The 20,696-nt window shown below is 54.5% G+C and overlaps 1 protein-coding gene across 1 annotated transcript in view; it reads right to left on the reverse strand.

The window, feature by feature from the left end:
• Positions 1 to 1,011: 1,011 nt before the first annotated feature.
• LOC121271132 (B-cell antigen receptor complex-associated protein alpha chain-like) overlaps positions 1,012 to 20,696 on the reverse strand; it is a 30,030-nt gene continuing 10,345 nt past the window's right edge. Inside the window, exons 2-5 of the mRNA XM_041176897.1 lie at positions 17,881 to 18,135; positions 3,623 to 3,738; positions 2,679 to 2,744; positions 1,012 to 1,222 (exon numbers count right to left, since the gene is read on the reverse strand). Coding sequence (XP_041032831.1) covers positions 1,109 to 1,222; positions 2,679 to 2,744; positions 3,623 to 3,738; positions 17,881 to 18,135 — 551 coding nt within the window. The 3' untranslated portion in view covers positions 1,012 to 1,108. The remainder of the gene's footprint in view (positions 1,223 to 2,678; positions 2,745 to 3,622; positions 3,739 to 17,880; positions 18,136 to 20,696) is intronic.

The raw sequence follows: 20,696 nt of genomic DNA on the forward strand, positions 1-20,696 counted from the left end.
CCTCCCCCTCACTCTCAACACCCTCCCCTCCTCCTCACTCCCCTCCCCCTCACTCCCCTCCCCCTCACTCCCCTCCCCCTCACTCCCCTCCCCCTCACTCTCATCCCTCTCACTCCCCTGCCCCTCACTCCCCTGCCCCTCACTCACATCCCCTCCCCCTCACTCCCCTCCCCCTCACTCTCAACACCCTCCCCTCCTCCTCACTCCCCTCCCCCTCACTCCCCTCCCCCTCTCTCATCCCTCTCACTCCCCTCCCCCCTCACTCCCCTCCCCCCTCTCTCATCCCTCTCACTCCCCTGCCCCTCACTCCCCTCCTCCTCACTCCCCTCCCCCTCACTCACCTCCCCCGCACTCCCCTCCCGCTCACTCCCCTCCCCTCACTCCCCTCCCCCTCACTCCCCTCCCCCTCACTCTCATCCCTCTCACTCCCCTCCCCCTCACTCCCCTCCCCCTCACTCCCCTCCCCCCTCACTCCCCTCCCCCTCACTCCCTTCCCCCTCTCTCATCCCTCTCACTCCCCACCCCCTCACTCATTTCCCTCACTCCCCTCCCCCTCACTCCCCTCCCCCTCACTCCCCTCCCCCTCACTCCCCTCCCCCTCTCTCATCCCTCTCACTCCCCTCCCCCTCACTCCCCTCCTCCTCACTCCCCTCCCCCTCACTCCCCTCCCCCTCTCTCATCCCTCTCACTCCCCTGCCCCTCACTCCCCTGCCCCTGACTCCATCCCCTCCCCCTCACTCTCATCCCTCTCACTCCCCTCCCCCTCACTCCCCTCCCCCTCTCTCATCCCTCTCACTCCCCTGCCCCTCACTCCCCTGCCCCTGACTCCATCCCCTCTGCCTTCCCCCTCACTCCCCCTCCCCTTGCCTCACTCCCCCTCCCTTCCCCTTCCCTCCTTTCTCTTCCCTCCCCGCTTAATCTCCCTCCCCTCCCCTCCCCTCCCCCTCCCTGTGACCCCCTTCTCTTCTCCCCTCCCCTCCCCCCCTACCTCTCTCTAGCTGCTGCCCCCTGCTGTCTGGAGACTGTGTTGACACTGTTACAGAGCCACCTGCTGGTGTTGGTGGGTGATGCAGTGCCAATGCCCGGGGACCGATCCTTTCCCCAGCGCTCAGGGCTGCTCCAGATGGCAGTCGCTCAGTCTGTAGTTGGCCACGTCCTGGTACATGCACTGCTGACCCCGCGTGATGTCCTCATAAGTCGACTGATCCGCCTGGTTCAGACCCTGCAGGAGAGACAGAGTGTGTAAGCGAAGCAGGAGAAAGAGGGTTCGGAAAAATACAGATGTATAGCGAGTGAGAGAGATAGAGAGAAGGGGGTAGACAGAGAGAGAAAGTGAAGGGCAGAGAGAGGGATAGAGAGAGTGAAGGATAGAGAAAAAGAGAGGCAGAGATCGATAGAGGGAGAGGGACAGAGTGAGGGACAGGGATAGAGACAGAGAGAGACAGACAGTGAAGGACAGAGAGTGATAGGGATATAGAGAGGAGGGGATAGAGAGAGAGAGACAGAATGAAGAACAGGGTGAGAAAGAGAGACAGGGAGGGATAGAGAGAGAGAAGGATTGAGAGAGATAGACAGAGAATGAAGGACAGAGAGAGAGAGAGACAGAGGGAGATGGATAGAGAGTCAGAAAGACAGAGTGAAGGGCAGGGAGAGAGAGATGGATTGAGAGATGAGAGAAGGGCAGAGAGAGACAGGAAGGGACAGGGATAGAGAAAAAGACAAAATGAATGACAGAGGGAGAAATAGAGGGAGATAGAGACAGACAGGCAGAGTGGAGAACAAAGAGAGAGAGAGAGACAGAGAGAGGGAGGAAAAAAAGAGAGAGAAGGACAGGGAGAGAAAGAGACAGTAAAGAACAGAGGAGACAAAGAAAGAGGAGTAGAGAGAGAGAGACAGAGAGAAAGGGAGGAACAGAGAAAGAGAGAGAACAGAAAGAGAGGCAGATAGGGAGATACAGAGAAAAGGGGACAGAGAGAAAGACATGTAATAGAGGTTAAACAGTGAGACAGAGAGCGACAGCGTAGAGAGATAGGGGTTGGAGCAGAGGAAAAGAGAGAGGGAGAGAGACAGAGAGGAACAGAGAGATACAGGCAGAAAAAGATAGACATGCATTTCTGTAGCACCTTTCACGATGTGCCTCAGTGCTGTACAAGGGAACAATAGCCATTACTACAATGTATTTTTAGTGATGTAGGTTGAGGGATACATTTTGACCTCAGGACACTGGGAGAAATTACCAGTGCTCCTCTTCCAATTGTTGCAATTGGGATCTTCAACTTCCAGCCAAGAGGAGGCATTCGGGGGCATCAAAGTGAAAGTCTCATCGGAAAGACAGCAAGTGAGGGAGCTAGACTGGCAGGAAGACAACCCACCTATGAATGTGGGGGATACAGCAATTGGGTTGGGACACAGAGTAAGCATTGCCCTGGATGGAGAAAAGTGGAATTCTATTGGACTCCCTGTAACCTTCCATTTGAAACATTTGGGAATGTAATTTTATAAAGTTTACGAATAAAGTATATTTTTGGGGTGCGAGGGAGGCAAACCGGCTGATTTCACAGAGCAGGAGACGAGGCAGGCGTCTGGTCACATCGTGTGGGAGACAGGCACCTAGACAGGCGTCTGTCTGGTCACATCATGCGGGACACAGGCAGCTGTCTCACAGGCAGAATTCGTACCTCGTACAGGTTCTCATTCTCTTCCTTGTAACGTTGAATCTTCTCCTTCAAGCATTTCTGAGATTTCTGTCCGAAGAAAAATTGACAAGTTACTGACAGTGAGCAGTCCTGTCGAGGCAGCAAGAAACCAAACACACACACAGAGAGGGCAATCCTACTAACCCCAGGTTCAATAGCTGGACATCAATATTATTCTAACACAAAAACTTTTCAATTAAATTCAGAAACAATCAAAACAGCAAAGTGTGTAAATATTCCCCAACAAACAGTCCCAGGACAGGTACAGCACGAGGTTAGATACAGAGTAAAGCTCCCTCTACACTGTCCCCATCAAACACTCCCAGGACAGGTACAGCATGGGGTTAGATACAGAGTAAATCTCCCTCTACACTGTCCCCACCAAACACTCCCAGGACAGGTACAGCATCAGGTCACTCACCCTAGTGCAGCTACTGCAGTACAATGTTAAGGTAGCGAATTGAAGCTTGTCTTTACCTGGTGTGTTGTGTCTGTGTGGAGTGTGTGTGTGTATGTGTGTGTTTGTACGTGTGTGTGTGTGTGTGTGTGTGTGTGTGTGAGCATGTGCCTGCCTGTTTGTGTATGTGTATGTGTGTGTGCCTGCCTGTTTGTGTGTGTATGTGTTTGTGTGTTTGTGCCTGCCCTGTTTGTATGTATGTGTGTGTTTGTCTGTTTGTGTGTTTGTGCCTGCCTGTGTGTGTATCTGTATGTGTGTGTGTGTGTTTGTGTGTGTGCCTGCCTGTTTTTGTGTGTGTGTGTCTGTGTATCTGTGTGTGAGTGCATGTGAGTGCGTGTGTGTCTGTGAGACCCTGTGTGTGTCACTGAGCAGTAGGGGGATAGAGGTTACTAACACCTCGCTCCGAGCTGTCAATTCGCAGCCTTTCTGTTGAAAGGGTCTCGAAGCGTCTGTGTCGAGCAAAGCTCACCTCTCGGAGCAGAATGGTCCCTGGGATAACAACGAGGCCGAGCAGGAGCACACCCTCCACCATCAGGATGATGTTCTTCACAGATTCCTTGATGTTGAAGAATTTTTGCGGTGACTCTGGACCCGGGGAGATGAGGAAAGGTCAGAGACGGTTAAGTGTGAAAGGTTGGGTTCTCCTGAGAGATGGTAATCATGAACCGCTTCCTGGCTGGAAATTCAATCCCACACTTCAAACCCATCTCCCTGTCAGTGAATAGTAAAAAAAACCAGAAACAGTTCACACCCAAAGAGACTTGGAGTGGTGGGGGGAAAGGATCCAGGAACTTAGATAATTAAAACCTCATGATCAGGTAGAACAAATAATGGAAAAGGGCTCATGGAATCTGCCCTTTCGATCTACGGGGCAGTGCTGTGATTAGTTCTCAGCCATGCCTTAGGAAGGATATCTTAAACCCGTTTCAGCATCGATTTGCCAGAATGATACCTGCCCTCACATGAGTTAAATTACAAAGAGAATTTATACAATCTGGGGTCCTATTCCCTGGAATTTAGAAGGCTCAGGACTGATTTGACAAAGTTTTCAAGATATTAAGGAAATCGGATAGGGGACGGTAGAGAGTGACTGTTTCTGCTGGTAGGGGAGTCTAGGACAAGGAAGTCAAGGTCTGTAAAATAGAACCAGACCTGTCAGGAATTAAATGAAGAAACACTTTGTCCTCAAAGGGTGGTACATATGTGGACATACGCATTAGGAGCAGGAGGAGGCCACTCAGACCCTCGAGCCTGTTCCGCCCTTCAATAAGATCATGGCTGATCTGCTTGTAATCTCAACCCCACATTCCTGCCTACCCCCAATAACCTTTGACTCCCTTGTTAATCAAGAATCTACCTTAGCTCTGCCTCACTGACCCTGCCTCCAGGGAAGGGAGTTCCACAGACTAATGATCAGCTGAGAGAAAAAAATTCTTCTCATCTCCATCTTAAGTGGGAGACTCCTTATTCTTAAACTGTGCCCCCCTCGTTCTAGACACCCTCTCCGCATCCACCCTGTTAAGTCCCTTCAGGAATCTTATATGTTCCAATAAGATCACCTCTCATTCTTCTAAGCTCCAATGGGTACAAGCCCAGACTGTCCAACCTTTCCTAATAGGATAACCGTCCCCCCCCCACCAAGTCCCGGGTATTAATTGAGTGAACCTCCTCCGAACTCATACTAACACATTTTTATCCTTTCTTAAATGAGGAAACCAAAACTGTACACGGTACTCCAAATGTGGTCTCACCAATGCCAGACACAACTGTAGCAAAATATTCATATTTTTAATTTCATTCCCCTCACAATGGGCAACCAAGTTCCATTTGCCTTCCCAATCACTTGCCGTATCTGTGTACCATGTACCAGGACACCCAGATCCCTCAGAGCTCTGCAATCTCTCCCCAGTTAAATAATATGCATTCCAGTGGAAGTTGAGACCTTCATGTTTCTCAAAGATGTTAAGGGATTTTGGGCCAAGGTGGAGGCCCAGCGGTTTGGTGAGAGATCAGCCGTGATTTCGTTCGGTGGTGGAGCAGGCTCGAGGGGCTGAATAGCCTCCTCCCCTGTCTCCATGACTCTTCCAACCTGCCCTTGACCCTCCCAGAGACACCAAGGGCCGTCACTTCTGATGGAGTAGCAACTGAGTCAGATTTGCTGCCCTGCTTGACAGGCCTTACCTAAAAATCCAACTGATCCCCATCTTGCCCAACCCTCCGGCTACTGGCGCAAATTGGGGTGGAGGAAATAAGTACAAAACCATCACTATAAAAAAGTACTAGGGGAACTAATGGGGCTAAAGGCCAATAAGCCATCTGGACCTGATGGATTGCGTCCTAGGATATTAAAGAAAATAGCTGTGGCAGAAATAGTGGATGCATTGGTAGTCATCTTCCAAGAGTCCTTAGATCCTGGAAAAGTCCCAGAGGTTTGGAAAACTGCCAATGTAGCACCCTTATTCAAAAAGAGAGGGAGACAGAAAACAGGTAACCATAGGTCAGTTACCTTAACATCTGTCATTGGGAAAATGTTGGAGTCTATTATAAAGGATATAATTGCGGAGCATTTCGAAATACATAATCTAACCAACCAGAGTCAGCATGGCCTCATGAAGGGGAAATCATGCCTGACAAATTTATTAGAACTCTTTGAGGACGTAACAAGCAGGATAGATAGAGGGGAACCAGTAGATGTAATATATTTGGATGTCCAAAAGGCATTCAATAAAGTACCGCACATAAGGTTACTTAATAAGAGCCCATGGTGTTGGGGATAGTATATTAGCATGGATAGAGGATTGGCTAACTAATAGAAGACAGAGTTGGGATAAGGGGGGCTTTTTCAGGATGGCAACCTGTAATTAGTGGAGTGGCACGGGGATCAGTGCTGATGCCACGGTTATATACAATATATATTAATGACTTGGATGAGGGAAGTGAATATACTATCGCCAAGTTTGCAGATGACACGAAAATAGGCAGGAAGTTAAGTGGTGAGGATGACACAAAGAGTCTACAGAGGGATAGAGACAGGTTAAGTGAGTGGAAAAAAAACTTGGCAGATGGAATATAATGTGGGAAATTGTGAGGTTATGCACTTTGGCAGGAAGAATAGAGGAGCTGAATATTATTTAAATGGAGAAAGACTGCAGAAAGCTGCAGCACAGAGGGATTTGGGGGTCCTCGTGCATGAATCCCAAAAAGCTAACATACAAGTGCAGCAGGTAATAGGGAAGGCAAATGGAATGCTAGCCTTTATTTTAAAGGGAATGGAGTATAAAAATAGGGAAGTCTTGCTAAAACCATACAAAGCACTAGTTACACCATACCTAGAGTACTATGAACAGTTTTGTTCCCCTTATCTAAGGAAAGATATACTGGCATTGGAGGCAGTCCAGAGAAAGTTCACTAGATTGATTCCGGGTAGGGAGGGATTTTCTTATGAGGAGAGGTTGAGTAGGCTGAGTCCGTACTCATTGGAGTTTAGAAGCATGAGAGGCGAAACATATAAGCTTCTTAAGGAGCTTGACAGGGTAGATGCTGAGAGGTTGTTTCCCCTTGTGGGAAAGTCTAGGACCAGAGGGCATAATCTCAGAGTAAGGGGTCGCCCATTTAAGACAAAGATGAGGAGGAATTTCTTCTCTCAGAGGGTAGTCAATCTGTGGAATTCTTTACTGCAGAGGCTGTAGAGGCTGGGTCAGTAAGTAGATTCAAGGCTAAGATAGACAGATGGAATGGGGTGTGGGGGTGTCCCGTTGTGGGGGGGGGGGGGTCCCGTGGGTGGGACAGTCCCCTGGGGGGCAGGCCGGTGGAGGGATGGGGGGGTGGAGGTGGCCAGGTGTGTTCCAAGGGGGGGAGTCCCATGAGGGGATGGTCCCATGAGCATGGGAGTCCCGTGTAGGGCGGGGGGGAGGGTGGGTATGTCCCATGGCAGGGGCAGGAGGGGGAATCCCATGGGAGAGTGGGGGGACTCCCATAGAGCAGGGCTGGGGGAGTCCCATGGTGTTGGGGAGTAATTGGGTGGCAGATGGGGAATCCCCTGGAGATTCAGGGGATTGAGGGGAGTCCTGTTTGGGGGGCGGGGTCGGTGTGAGCATCTACAAAAGTTACTCAGAAGCGACACGTGGTTTCAACATTATTAACTTCTTCTGGGTAACTAGTGATATAAAATAGTCAGAAGAATCCAAAATTTGTGATTCATATCACCATTTTGGTTGGTTTCCAGTGCAGGGAAAAGCCCATCGGAAGTTTGCCCTTCCCGGGCAATTACCGTGTATTCCTTACCTGGGAACCTCCCAGGGTCCAGGGTTGGGGGTGGGGGATTGTTCCCCAGCGCATCTTTGGGCTAATCCCACCCCGCCACCCACCCTGCAAGATACATCACCCTGGAGCTCAGACGTTGCAGCCCTATAGCTCCAATAGTCAATCTCCATCTTGCCTCCTTCTATCCCCTCTTTGCAACTTATCAATATCATTGCCCTGAACATTCCTCTCTCAACCCTACTTCAAAACTCCCACCCCGCTTCTCCCCTCTTCCCCCACCCCACCCCACCCACCCCACAAACACTACCTCCTCGCTGCACTGAAATCGAGACTCATCGGCCCATCTCTGACCCCCACCCATCCTGTCCCCTGAGATTTCTGGGACCCCTCCCTCCCTCCCCCTCCTCCCCAACCACCCACCACCCCCCCACCCCCCCCTCCCCCCGTCACCCCGCCTAACTCAACCTGGCCGGCCCCTTCGCCTTGTGCCCATCTTTGGAAAATCTGACAAAGATTTTGGCCCCCAATTTCCTTGCTCCAGGTCAATGTTAGAAATTGCACCAAAATTTACATTTGTTTTTACGCCAATGTTTTCACAAGACCATAAGACATAGGAGCAGAAATTAGGCCAATCGGCCCATTGAGTTTGCTCCACCATTCAATCATGGCTGATAAGTTTCGCGACCCCATTCTCCCACCTTCTCCCCGTAACCTTTGATCCCCTTACCAATCAAGAACCGATCTATCTCAGTCTTAAATACACTCATTGACCTGGCCTCCACAGCCTTCTGTGGCAATGAATTCCATAGATTCACCACTCTCTGGCTAAAGAAGTTTCTCCTCATCTCTGTTCTAAAAGGTCTTCCCTTTACTCTGAGGCTGTGCCCTCGGGTCCTAGTCTCTCCTACTAATGGAAACATCTTCCCCACGTCCACTCTATCCAGGCCTTTCAGTATTCTGTAAGTTTCAATCAGATCCCCCCTCATCCTTCTAAACTCCATCAAGTATAGATCCAGAGTCCTCAAACCTTCCTCATATGTTAAGCCTTTCTTTCCTGGAATCATTTTCGTGAACCTCCTCCGGACCCTCTCCAGGGCCAGAACATCCTTCCTGAGATACGGGGCCCAAAATTGCTCATAATATTCTAAATGTGGTCTGACCAGAGCCTTATAAAGCCTCAGCAGCACATCCCTGCTTTTATATTCTAGTCCAATCAAAATAAATGCCAACATTGCATTTGCCTTCCTAACTACCGACTCAACTTGCAAGTTAGCCTTAAGAGAATCCTGGACTAGGACCCCCAAGTCCCTTTGCACTCCAGATTTCTGAATTCTCTCCCCATTTAGAAAATAGTCTATGCCTCTATTCTTCCGATCAAAGTGCATGACCTCACACTTCCCCATGTTGTATTCCATCTGCCACTTCTTTGCCCATTCTCCTAACCTGTCCAAATCCTTCTGCAGTCTCCCCGCCTCCTCAATACTACCTGTCCCTCCACCTATCTTTGTATCATCTGCAAACTTAGCCAAGATGCCCTCGGTTCCTTCATCTAGATCATTAATATATAAAGTGAAAAGTTGTGGTCCCAACACTGACCCCTTCGGAACTCGACTAGTCACCGGCCACCATCCTGAGAAGGACCCCCTTATCCCCACTCTCTGCCTCCTGCCAGACAGCCAATCTTCTATCCATGCTAGTACCTTGTCTCTAACACCATGGGCTCTTATCTTACTGAGCAGCCTCCTGTGCGGCACCTTGTCAAAGGCCTTCTGGAAGTCCAAGTAGATAATATCCATTGGCTCTCCTTTGTCTAACCTACTCATTACCTCCTCAAAGAATTCTAATAGATTTGTCAGGCATGACCTCCCCTTGATGAAACCATGCTGACTTTGCCCTATTTTACCATGCACTTCCAAGTATTCTGAAATCTCATCCTTAATAATGGGCTCTAAAATCTTACCAATGACCGAGGTCAGGCTAATAGGTCTGTAATTTCCCATCTTTTGCCTCACTCCCTTCTTAAACAGGGGGGTTACATTAGCAATTTTCCAGTCCACTGGGACCCTCCCTGACTCCAATGATTCCTGAAAGATCACCACTAACTCCTCCACTATCTCTTCAGCTATCTCGTTCAGAACTGGGGTGTAATCCATCTGGTCCAGGTGATTTATCCACCTTCAGACCTTTCAGTTTTCCTAGCACCTTCTCCTTGGTAATGGCCACCATATTCACCTCTGCCCCCTGACTCACTTGAACTTTGGGGATGTTACTCATGTCTTCTTCCATGAAGACTGACGCAAAGTACCTATTCAGATCCTCCGCCATTTCTTTGTTCCCCACTACTACTTCTACAGCGTCATTTTCCAGCAGCCCAATGTCGACTTTTGCCTCTCTCTTACCCTTTATATATCTAAAAAAACTCTTGCAATCTTCTTTTATATTACTGGCTAGTTTACCCTCATTTTTAATCTTCTCCCTCGTAATTTCTTTTTTAGTTGTTCTCTGTTGGTTTTTGTAGGCTTCCCAATTCCCTGGTTTCCCACTGCTCTTCGCCACATTGTGTGCTTTCTCTTTAACTTTTATGCTGTCCCTGACTTCCCTTGTTAGCCATGGTTGCCTCGTCCTCCCTTTAGGATGCTTCTTCTTCCTAGGGATGAATTTTTGCTGTGTCTCCCATATAACTCCCAGAAACTCCTGCCATTGCTGTTCCACTGTCTTTCCTGCTAGGCTCATCTCCCAGTCAATTCTGGCCAGCTCCTCCCTCATGCCTCTGTGGTTGCCTTTATTCAACTGTAATACCGTTACATCTGATTCCAGCTTTTTCCTCTCAAGTTGCAGGGTAAATTCTATCACATTATGGTCACTTCCTCCTAAAGGTTCCTTCACCCTAAGTTCCTTTATCAAATCTGCCTCATTACACATCACTAAATCTAGAATTGCCTGTTCCCTAGTGGGCTCCACCACAAGCTGCTCCAAAAAGCCATCTCGTAGACATTCCACAAATTCCACTGAGAACTTAAGACAAAATTTTTGTTCAATCACACAAGGTAAAAACCAGCGCAAGCCAATTGGAGATCAGTGTAAACAATAGGGTCCGAAGACTAAACTCGAACTTCCGTTCTTAATTGTGCATCTTGAGGATTGAAGGTATCAAACTCAATCTGGCCCAGAGTGAAGACTGCGCACAAGAAGCCTCTCCAAAGGGACAAAATGGGACTGAAATCCTAACATCTCACAATGACCAGCCATTCCCACCCACTCCCCACCCAACCCCACACATTACACCACCCATCCCCCGCCCACTCCCCACCCAACCTACACACATTACACCACCCATCCCCCACTCACTCCCAACCCAACCCCCACACATTACACCACCCAATCCCCCACCCACCCCCCACCCAACCCCACACATTACACCACCCATCCCCCGCCCACTTCCCACCCAACCTACACACATTACACCACCCAATCCCCCACCCACCCCCCACCCAACCCCCACACATTACACCACCCATTCCCCACCCAACCCCACACATTACACCACCCATCCCCCACTCACTCCCAACCCAACCCCCACACATTACACCACCCAATCCCCCACCCACCCCCCACCCAACCCCACACATTACACCACCCATCCCCCGCCCACTTCCCACCCAACCTACACACATTACACCACCCAATCCCCCACCCACCCACCACCCAACCCCCACACATTACACCACCCACCCCCCACCCAACCCCCACACATTACACCACCCATCCCCCACCCACACCCCACCCAACCCCCACACATTATACCACCCATCCCCCACCCACACCCCACCAAACCCCACACATTACACCACCCATCCCCCACCCACACCCCACCCAACCCCCACCCATCGCCCACCCACACCCCACCCAACACCCATGCATTATACCACCCATCCCCCACCCACACCCCACCCAACCCCCACGCATTACACCACCAATCCCCCATACAACCTCCACACATTACACCACCCATCCCCCACCCAATCCCCACCCACTTCCCATACATTACACCACCCACCCCCCACCCATACTCCACCCAACCTCCACGCATTACACCACCCATCCCCCACCCACTCCTCACCCACTCCCCACCCAACCCCCAAGCATCACACCACCCATCCCCCACCAACTCCTCACCCACTCCCCACCCAACCCCCACACATTACACCACCCATCCCCACCCATACTCCACCCAACCCCCACGCAATACACCACCCATCCCCCACCCACTCCTCACCCACTCCCCACCCAACCCCCACACATTACACCACCCATCCCCCACCCATACTCCACCCAACCCCCACGCAATACACCACCCATCCCCCACCCACTCCTCACCCACTCCCCACCCAACCCCCACACATTACACCACCCATCCCCCACCCATCCCCCACCCATCCCCCACCCATCCCCCACCCATCACCCACCGATCCCCCACCCATCCCCCACCCACTCCTCACCCACTCCCCACCCAACCCCCACCCACTCCCCACCCAACCCCCACACATTACACCACCCATCACCCACCCATCCCCCACCCATCCCCCACCCATCACCCACCCATCCCCCACCCATCCCCCACCCAACTCCCACCCACTCTCCACCCAACCCCTACACGTTACACCACCCACCCCCCACCCACTCCCCACCCAACCCCCACGCATTACACCACCCATCCCCCACCCTCTCCTCACCCAACCCCCACACATTTCACCACCCATCCCCCACCCACACGCCATCCAACCCCAGCGCATTACATCACCCATCCCCCACCCACTCCCCACCCAACCCCCACACATTACACAACCCATCCCCCACCCACTCTCCACCCACTCCCCACCCAACCCCCACACATTACACCACCCATCACCCACCCATCACCCACCCATCCCCCACCCATCACCCACCCATCCCCCACCCATCCCCCACCCACTCCTCACCCACTCCCCACCCAACCCCCACCCACTCCCCACCCAACCCCACACATTACACCACCCATCACCCACCCATCCCCCACCCATCACCCACCCATCACCCACCCATCCCCCACCCATCCCCCACCCAACTCCCACCCACTCTCCACCCAACCCCTACACGTTACACCACCCACCCCCCACACACTCCCCACCCAACCCCCACGCATTACACCACCCATCCCCCACCCACTCCCCACCCAACCCCCACGCATTACACCACCCATCCCCCACCCTCTCCTCACCCAACCCCCACACATTACACCACCCATCCCCCACCCACTCCCCACCCAACCCCCACACATTTCACCACCCATCCCCCACCCACACGCCATCCAACCCCAGCGCATTACACCACCCATCCCCCACCCACTCCCCACCCAACCCCCACACATTACACAACCCATCCCCCACCCACTCCCCACCCAACCCCCACACATTACACCACCCAACACCCACCCATCCCCCACCCATCCCCCACCCATCACCCACCCATCCCCCACCCATCCCCCACCCATCCCACACCCACTCCTCACCCACTCCCCACCCAACCCCCACCCACTCCCCACCCAACCCCCACACATTACACCACCCATCACCCACCCATCCCCCACCCATCCCCCACCCAACTCCCACTCACTCTCCACCCAACCCCTACACGTTACACCACCCACCCCCCACACACTCCCCACCCAACCCCCACGCATTACACCACCCATCACCCACCCATCCCCCACCCATCCCCCACCCAACTCCCACTCACTCTCCACCCAACCCCTACACGTTACACCACCCATCCCCCACCCACTCCCCACCCAACCCCCACACATTACACAACCCATCCCCCACCCACACCCCACCCACTCCCCACCCAACCCCCACACATTACACCACCCATCCCCCACCCACTCCCCACCCATTCCCCACCCATCACCCACCCATCCCCCACCCATTCCACACCCAACACCCACACATTACACCACCCATCCCCCACCCAATCCCCACCCACTTCCCATACATTACACCACCCACCCCCCACCCATACTCCACCCAACCCCCACGCATTACACCACCCATCCCCCACCCACTCCTCACCCACTCCCCACCCAACCCCCAGGCATCACACCACCCATCCCCCACCAACTCCTCACCCACTCCCCACCCAACCCCCACACATTACACCACCCATCCCCCACCCATACTCCACCCAACCCCCACGCAATACACCACCCATCCCCCACCCACTCCTCACCCACTCCCCACCCAACCCCCACACATTACACCACCCATCACCCACCCATCCCCCACCCATCCCCCACCCATCACCCACCCATCCCCCACCCATCCCCCACCCACTCCTCACCCACTCCCCACCCAACCCCCACCCACTCCCCACCCAACCCCCACACATTACACCACCCATCACCCACCCATCCCCCACCCATCACCCACCCATCCCCCACCCATCCCCCACCCAACTCCCACTCACTCTCCACCCAACCCCTACACGTTACACCACCCACCCCCCACACACTCCCCACCCAACCCCCACGCATTACACCACCCATCCCCCACCCACTCCCCACCCAACCCCCACGCATTACACCACCTTCTCCTCACCCAACCCCCACAAATTACACCACCCATCCCCCACCTACTCCCCACCCAACCCCCACACATTTCACCACCCATCCCCCACCCACACGCCATCCAACCCCAGCGCATTACACCACCCATCCCCCACCCACTCCCCACCCAACCCCCACACATTACACAACCCATCCCCCACCCACTCCCCACCCACTCCCCACCCAACCCCCACACATCACACCACCCATCACCCACCCATCCCCCACCCATCCCCCACCCATCCCCCACCCATCCCCCACCCATCCCCCACCCACTCCTCACCCACTCCCCACCCAACCCCCACCCACTCCCCACCCAACCCCCACACATTACACCACCCATCACCCACCCATCCCCCACCCATCCCCCACCCAACTCCCACTCACTCTCCACCCAACCCCTACACGTTACACCACCCACCCCCCACACACTCCCCACCCAACCCCCACGCATTACACCACCCATCCCCCACCCACTCCCCACCCAACCCCCACGCATTACACCACCCATCCCCCACCCTCTCCTCACCCAACCCCCACACATTACACCACCCATCCCCCACCCACTCCCCACCCAACCCCCACACATTTCACCACCCATCCCCCACCCACACGCCATCCAACCCAAGCGCATTACACCACCCATCCCCCACCCACTCCCCACCCAACCCCCACACGTTACACCTCCCATCCCACAGCCATTTCCTACCCACTGTCCACCCAACCCCCGCACCTTACACCCCCACCCAACCCGCATGCATTACACCACCCATCCCCCACCCACTCCCAACACAACCCCACGTATTACACCACCCATCCCCCATCCATTCCCCACCCAACCCCCACACATTACACCACCCATCCCCCACCCATCCCCCACCCACTCCCCACCCAACCCCCACACATTACACCACCCATCCCACATCCATCCCCCACCCACTGTCCACCCAACCCCCACACATTACACCACCCATCCCCCACCCATCCCCCACCCACTCCCCACGCAACCCCCACCCATTACACCACCCATCCCCCACCCACTCCCAACACAACCCCACGTATTACACCACCCATCCCCCACCCACTCCCCACCCTCTGTCCACCCAACCCCCACCCATTACACCACCAATCCCCCACCGATCCCCCACCTACTCCCCACCCAACCCCCACACATTACACCACCCATCCCCCACCCATCCCCCACCCACTCCCCACCCATCCCCCACCCACTCTCCACCCAACCCCTACACGTTACACCACCCACCCCCCACACACTCCCCACCCAACCCCCCCGCATTACACCACCCTCTCCTCACCCAACCCCCACAAATTACACCACCCATCCCCCACCCACTCCCCACCCAACCCCCACACATTTCACCACCCATCCCCCACCCACACGCCATCCAACCCCAGCGCATTACACCACCCATCCCCCACCCACTCCCCACCCAACCCCCACACATTACACAACCCATCCCCCACCCACTCCCCACCCACTCCCCACCCAACCCCCACACATTACTCCACCCATCACCCACCCATCCCCCACCCATCCCCCACCCATCCCCCACCCACTCCTCACCCACTCCCCACCCAACCCCCACCCACTCCCCACCCAACCCCCACACATTACACCACCCATCACCCACCCATCCCCCACCCATCCCCCACCCAACTCCCACTCACTCTCCACCCAACCCCTACACGTTACACCACCCACCCCCCACAAACACCCCACCCAACCCCCACGCATTACACCACCCATCCCCCACCCACTCCCCACCCAACCCCCACGCATTACACCACCCATCCCCCACCCTCTCCTCACCCAACCCCCACACATTACACCACCCATCCCCCACCCACTCCCAACACAACCCCACGTATTACACCACCCATCCCCCATCCATTCCCCACCCAACCCCCACACATTACACCACCCATCCCCCACCCATCCCCCACCCACTCCCCACCCAACCCCCACACATTACACCACCCATCCCACACCCATCCCCCACCCACTGTCCACCCAACCCCCACACATTACACCACCCATCCCCCACCCATCCCCCACCCACTCCCCACCCAACCCCCACACATTACACCACCCATCCCCCACCCACTCCCAACACAACCCCACGTATTACACCACCCATCCCCCACCCACTCCCCACCCTCTGTCCACCCAACCCCCACCCATTACACCACCCATCCCCCACCCATTCCCCACCTACTCCCCACCCAACCCCCACACATTACACCACCCATCCCCCACCCACTCCCCACCCATCCCCCACCCACTCCCCACCCAACCCCCACACATTACACCACCCATCCCCCACCCACTCCCCCACCCACTCCCCACCCATCCCCCACCCACTCCCCTCCCAACCCCCACACATTACACCTCCCATCCCCCACCTATTTCCCACCCACTGTCCACCCAACTCCCACACATTACACCCCCGTCCCCCACCCACTGTCCAACCAGCCCCCACATATTACACCCCCATCCCCCACCCTCTGTCTACCCAAACCCCACACATTGCACTGCCTAACCCATACCCGCTGCTCACCCACCCCCCACCCACTGCCTAACCACACGTCCACCCATCCCCCACCCACCCCATACCCAACTCCCACACATAACACCACCATTCCCCACCCACTGTCCACCCAATCCCCACCTATCCCACAACCCATCCCTCTCCCACTCACCACCCATCCCCCACACTTACTCCACCCACCCCCCACCCCCTCCCCGCCCAACATTCCCATCACACACTCCCCACACAATCCCCCATCCACTCCCCACACAATCCCCCACCCACTCCCCACACAATCCCCCACCCACTCCCCACACAATCCCCCACCCACTCCCCACACATTCCCCACCCACTCCTCACCTATTTCCCACCCACTCCCCATCCATTCTGACAACCCCCCCACCCCCCTGACCGACCCTGCCACCATCCTCTCGCCCCCTTTGCCAATCAGTGAGGGACAACATGGAGCTGTTTCTAACCTGGCCCACCTTACAAACGCTGGGGGAATTTCAACCTCCGGCCTTTGGGCAATTGCAGACTCCAGGCCACGGGTTCCAGGACGCGTTCTCTGCTCCTTGGCATTGAGCAAAGAAGCTTCACCACAAGGGCGGCAACATCGGAAAATTAAGGGGGCAGAGGGTGTGTGGGCCTGAAAGCGGGCGTGGGAACAGGCGGGCAGCAGGTGTGTGACACTGGGGTTGCCAGGAGCATGAGGCACTGGCGATGGTCAACAGCAAGAGAGGTGAGGAAATCTACCACCCCCTGGAAACCCAAGTTTGGCAGCGAATGATGGCTGCTCCCTCAACGGCCTCATCTTCCACCCTGCTCTTGCCCCATTGTCACATCCTGAGGACAGCACCTTCCAAACCCACGACCGCTACCCTCTAGAGGGGACAAGGGCAGCAGCAGACACATGGGGACACCACCACCTGGAAGTACCCCCCAAGTCACTCACCCATCCTGACTTGGAAATATATCGGCCGTTCCTTCACTGTCGCTGGGTCAAAATCCTGGAACTCCCTCCCTAACAGCGCCGTGGGTGTACCGACACCACATGGACTGCAGCGGCTCAAGAAGGCAGCTCACCCCAACCCTCTCAAGGGAAAATTAAGGGTGGGCAATAAATGCTGGGCCCAACCACTGATGCCCACATCCTGGGAAAGTATTTTTTAAAAATAGGTGTTGTTTCCTCAAGCCTCCCCTCCCCAGAGCTGGGCATTCCCCCTCGACCTTCCCCCAACCCCAGCCTCTCAGCCGAAGGATTGAGCTACTCACCGTATACCCGAAGTCCGATATCGCAAGAGTATTCTCTGGTGTGCTTGTTCTGACAGCGGTAAATTCCCATGTGCTCCTTCGTCACTTTCTGCCAGGTGTAGGTAGGTCCTGCGTTGCTCACTGCTTGCCAGTTGGACTCATTATAGGCCTTCCTCTCCCAAGTCACAGACTCCTTGGGGCCGAGCTCACACTGAAGCTGGAAAGGGCTCCCGATCTGTGCCCGTATGGAGGTTTTCGGAATTGTCAATGTCCCCACTGCAAACAAAGACCATCAGTCAATGCCACGACTGGACACAGGCAGACAGTCAGACAGCAAAGGCCACAGAGCCCAGAGCGCCTGTGCTGGGTCATTGGAAAAGTGATCCAAATAGCCCACATAACCCGCCTCAAACCCCCCTCAGAACCCCAGATCTGTTCAAAGCAATGTAAAGCTCCCTCTGCACTGTCCCCATCAAACAGTCTCAGGACAGGTACAGCACGGGGTTAGATACAGAATAAAGCTCCCTCTGCACTGTCACCTTCAAACACTCCCAGGACAGGTACAGCAAGGGGTTAGATACAGAGTAAAGCTTCCTCTACACTGTCCCCATCAAACACTCCCAGTACAGGTACCGCACGGGGTTAGATACAGAGTAAAGCTTGCTCTACACTGTCCCCATCAAACACTCCCAGGACAGGTACAGCACGGGGTTAGATACAGAGTAAAGCTTCCTCTACACTGTCCCCATCAAACACTCCCAGGACAGGTACAGCACGGGGTTAGACACAGAGTAAAGCTCCCTCTACACTGTCCCCATCAGACACTTCCAGGACAGGTACAGCACGGGGTTAGATACAGAGTAAAACTCCCTCTACACTGTCCCCATCAAACACTCCCAGGACAGGTACAGCACGTAGTTAGACACAGAGTAAAGCTCCCTTTACACTGTCCCCATCAAACACTCCCAGGACAGGTACAGCACGGGGTTAGATACAGAGTAAAGCTCCCTCTACACTGTCCCCATCAAACACTCCCAGGACAGGTACAGCACAGGGTTAGATACAGAGTAAAGTTCCCTCTGCACTGTCCACATCAAACACTCCCGGGACAGGTACAGCACGGGGTTAGATAAAGGTAGTAGCCTTGTAGCACCCAGAAAGATCTCAGAGGCCGTGGGCTGACACCTAAATAGTTTTTAAAGATGTTAGTTGAGAGGTGAAAGTTGGTCCATGAGACGGGGGAGCAGCACCCACCCACTCACACCCCCACCCTTCCCCCCTCCACCCCCACCACACCCCCACTTCTCCAAAAAAGGATCGAGAATGAGAGGGCACTGATTTAAAGTAATTTGCCAAAAAAGCAAATGTGACGTGAGAAAGAAAAGCTTTTCAAACAGAGAGTGATTTGGGTCTGGAATGCACAGCCGGGCAGTGTGGTGGATGCACATTTAATTGAAGTATTCGACAGAGCATGAGATGATTATTTAAATAGAAAAAATGTGCAGGGGTACAGGGAGAAGGCAGGACAAATGCACGGAGTCATAATGCTCATTCGGAGAGCTGGTGCAGACACGATGGGCCGAATGGACGCCTTCGGTGCTGTTAAAACTCTATGATTCTGTGATTGAGAGTGATGGGGAGGGGCCTGAGTTTGACATCTTATCAAAGACTAACACTCCGACAATGTAGCACTCCCTCAGTACTGCCCCATTCGACAGTGCAGCACTCCCTCAGTACTGACCCATTCGACAGTGCAGCTCTCCCTCAGTACTGCCCCTTCGACAGTGCAGCACTCCCTCAGTACTGACCCTCTGACAGTGCAGCACCCCCTCAGTACTGACCCTCTGACAGTGCAGCACTCCCTCAGTACTGACCCTCTGACAGTGCAGCACTCCCTCAGTACTGACCCTCCGACAGTGAAGCACTCCCTCAGTACTGCCCCATTCGACAGTGCAGCACTCCCTCAGTACTAACCCTCCGACAGAGCAGCACTCCCTCAGTACTGACCCTCCGACAGTGCAGCATTCCATCAATACTGACCCTCTGACAGTGCATCACTCCCTCAGTACTGACTCCCTGACAGTGCAGCACTCCCTCAGCACTGACCCTCCGACAGTGCAACACTCCATCAGTACTGCCCCATTCGACAGTGCAGCACTCCCTCAGTACTGACCCTCCGACAGAGCAGCGCTCCCTCAGTACTGACCCTCCGACAGTGCAGCACTCCATCAATACTGACCCTCTGACAGTGCAGCGATCCCTCTGTGCTGACCCTCTGATAGTGCAGCACTCCCACAGTACTGACTTTCTGACAGTGCAGCGCTCCCTCAGTACTGACCCTCCGACAGTGCAGCACTCCCACAGTACTGACCCTCCAACAGTGCAGCGTTCACTCAATACTGGCTCTCTGACAGTGCAGCACTCCCTCTGTACTCTCCCACTGACAGTACAGCGCTCCCTCAGTACTGACCCTCCAGCAGTGCAGCACTCCCTCAGTACTGACCCTCCGACAGTGCAGCACTCCCTCAGTACTGACCCTCTGACAGTGCAGCACACCCTCAGTACTGACCCTCTGACAGTGCAGCACTCTCTCAGCACTGACCCTCTGACAGCGCAGCACTCCCTCAGTACTGACCCTCTGACAGTGCAGCTCTCCCTCTGTACTGGCACCAGAAGTGTAAGCTTGGGTTTTGGGGCTCAAGCCTCTGGAATGGGAATCGAATCTGCCTTTCTTACTCCGAGATGACAGTGCTGAGGAGTAAGCTGCCTGAATGGAGCCCTGAGATGAGCTCACAGCTCAATGGTGCCGCAGTTTCAGGTCCTTTTTCAGAGCAGCT

The sequence above is a fragment of the Carcharodon carcharias genome, chromosome 29 (genome assembly GCF_017639515.1).
Source record: "Carcharodon carcharias isolate sCarCar2 chromosome 29, sCarCar2.pri, whole genome shotgun sequence".
NCBI lineage: Eukaryota > Metazoa > Chordata > Chondrichthyes > Lamniformes > Lamnidae > Carcharodon > Carcharodon carcharias.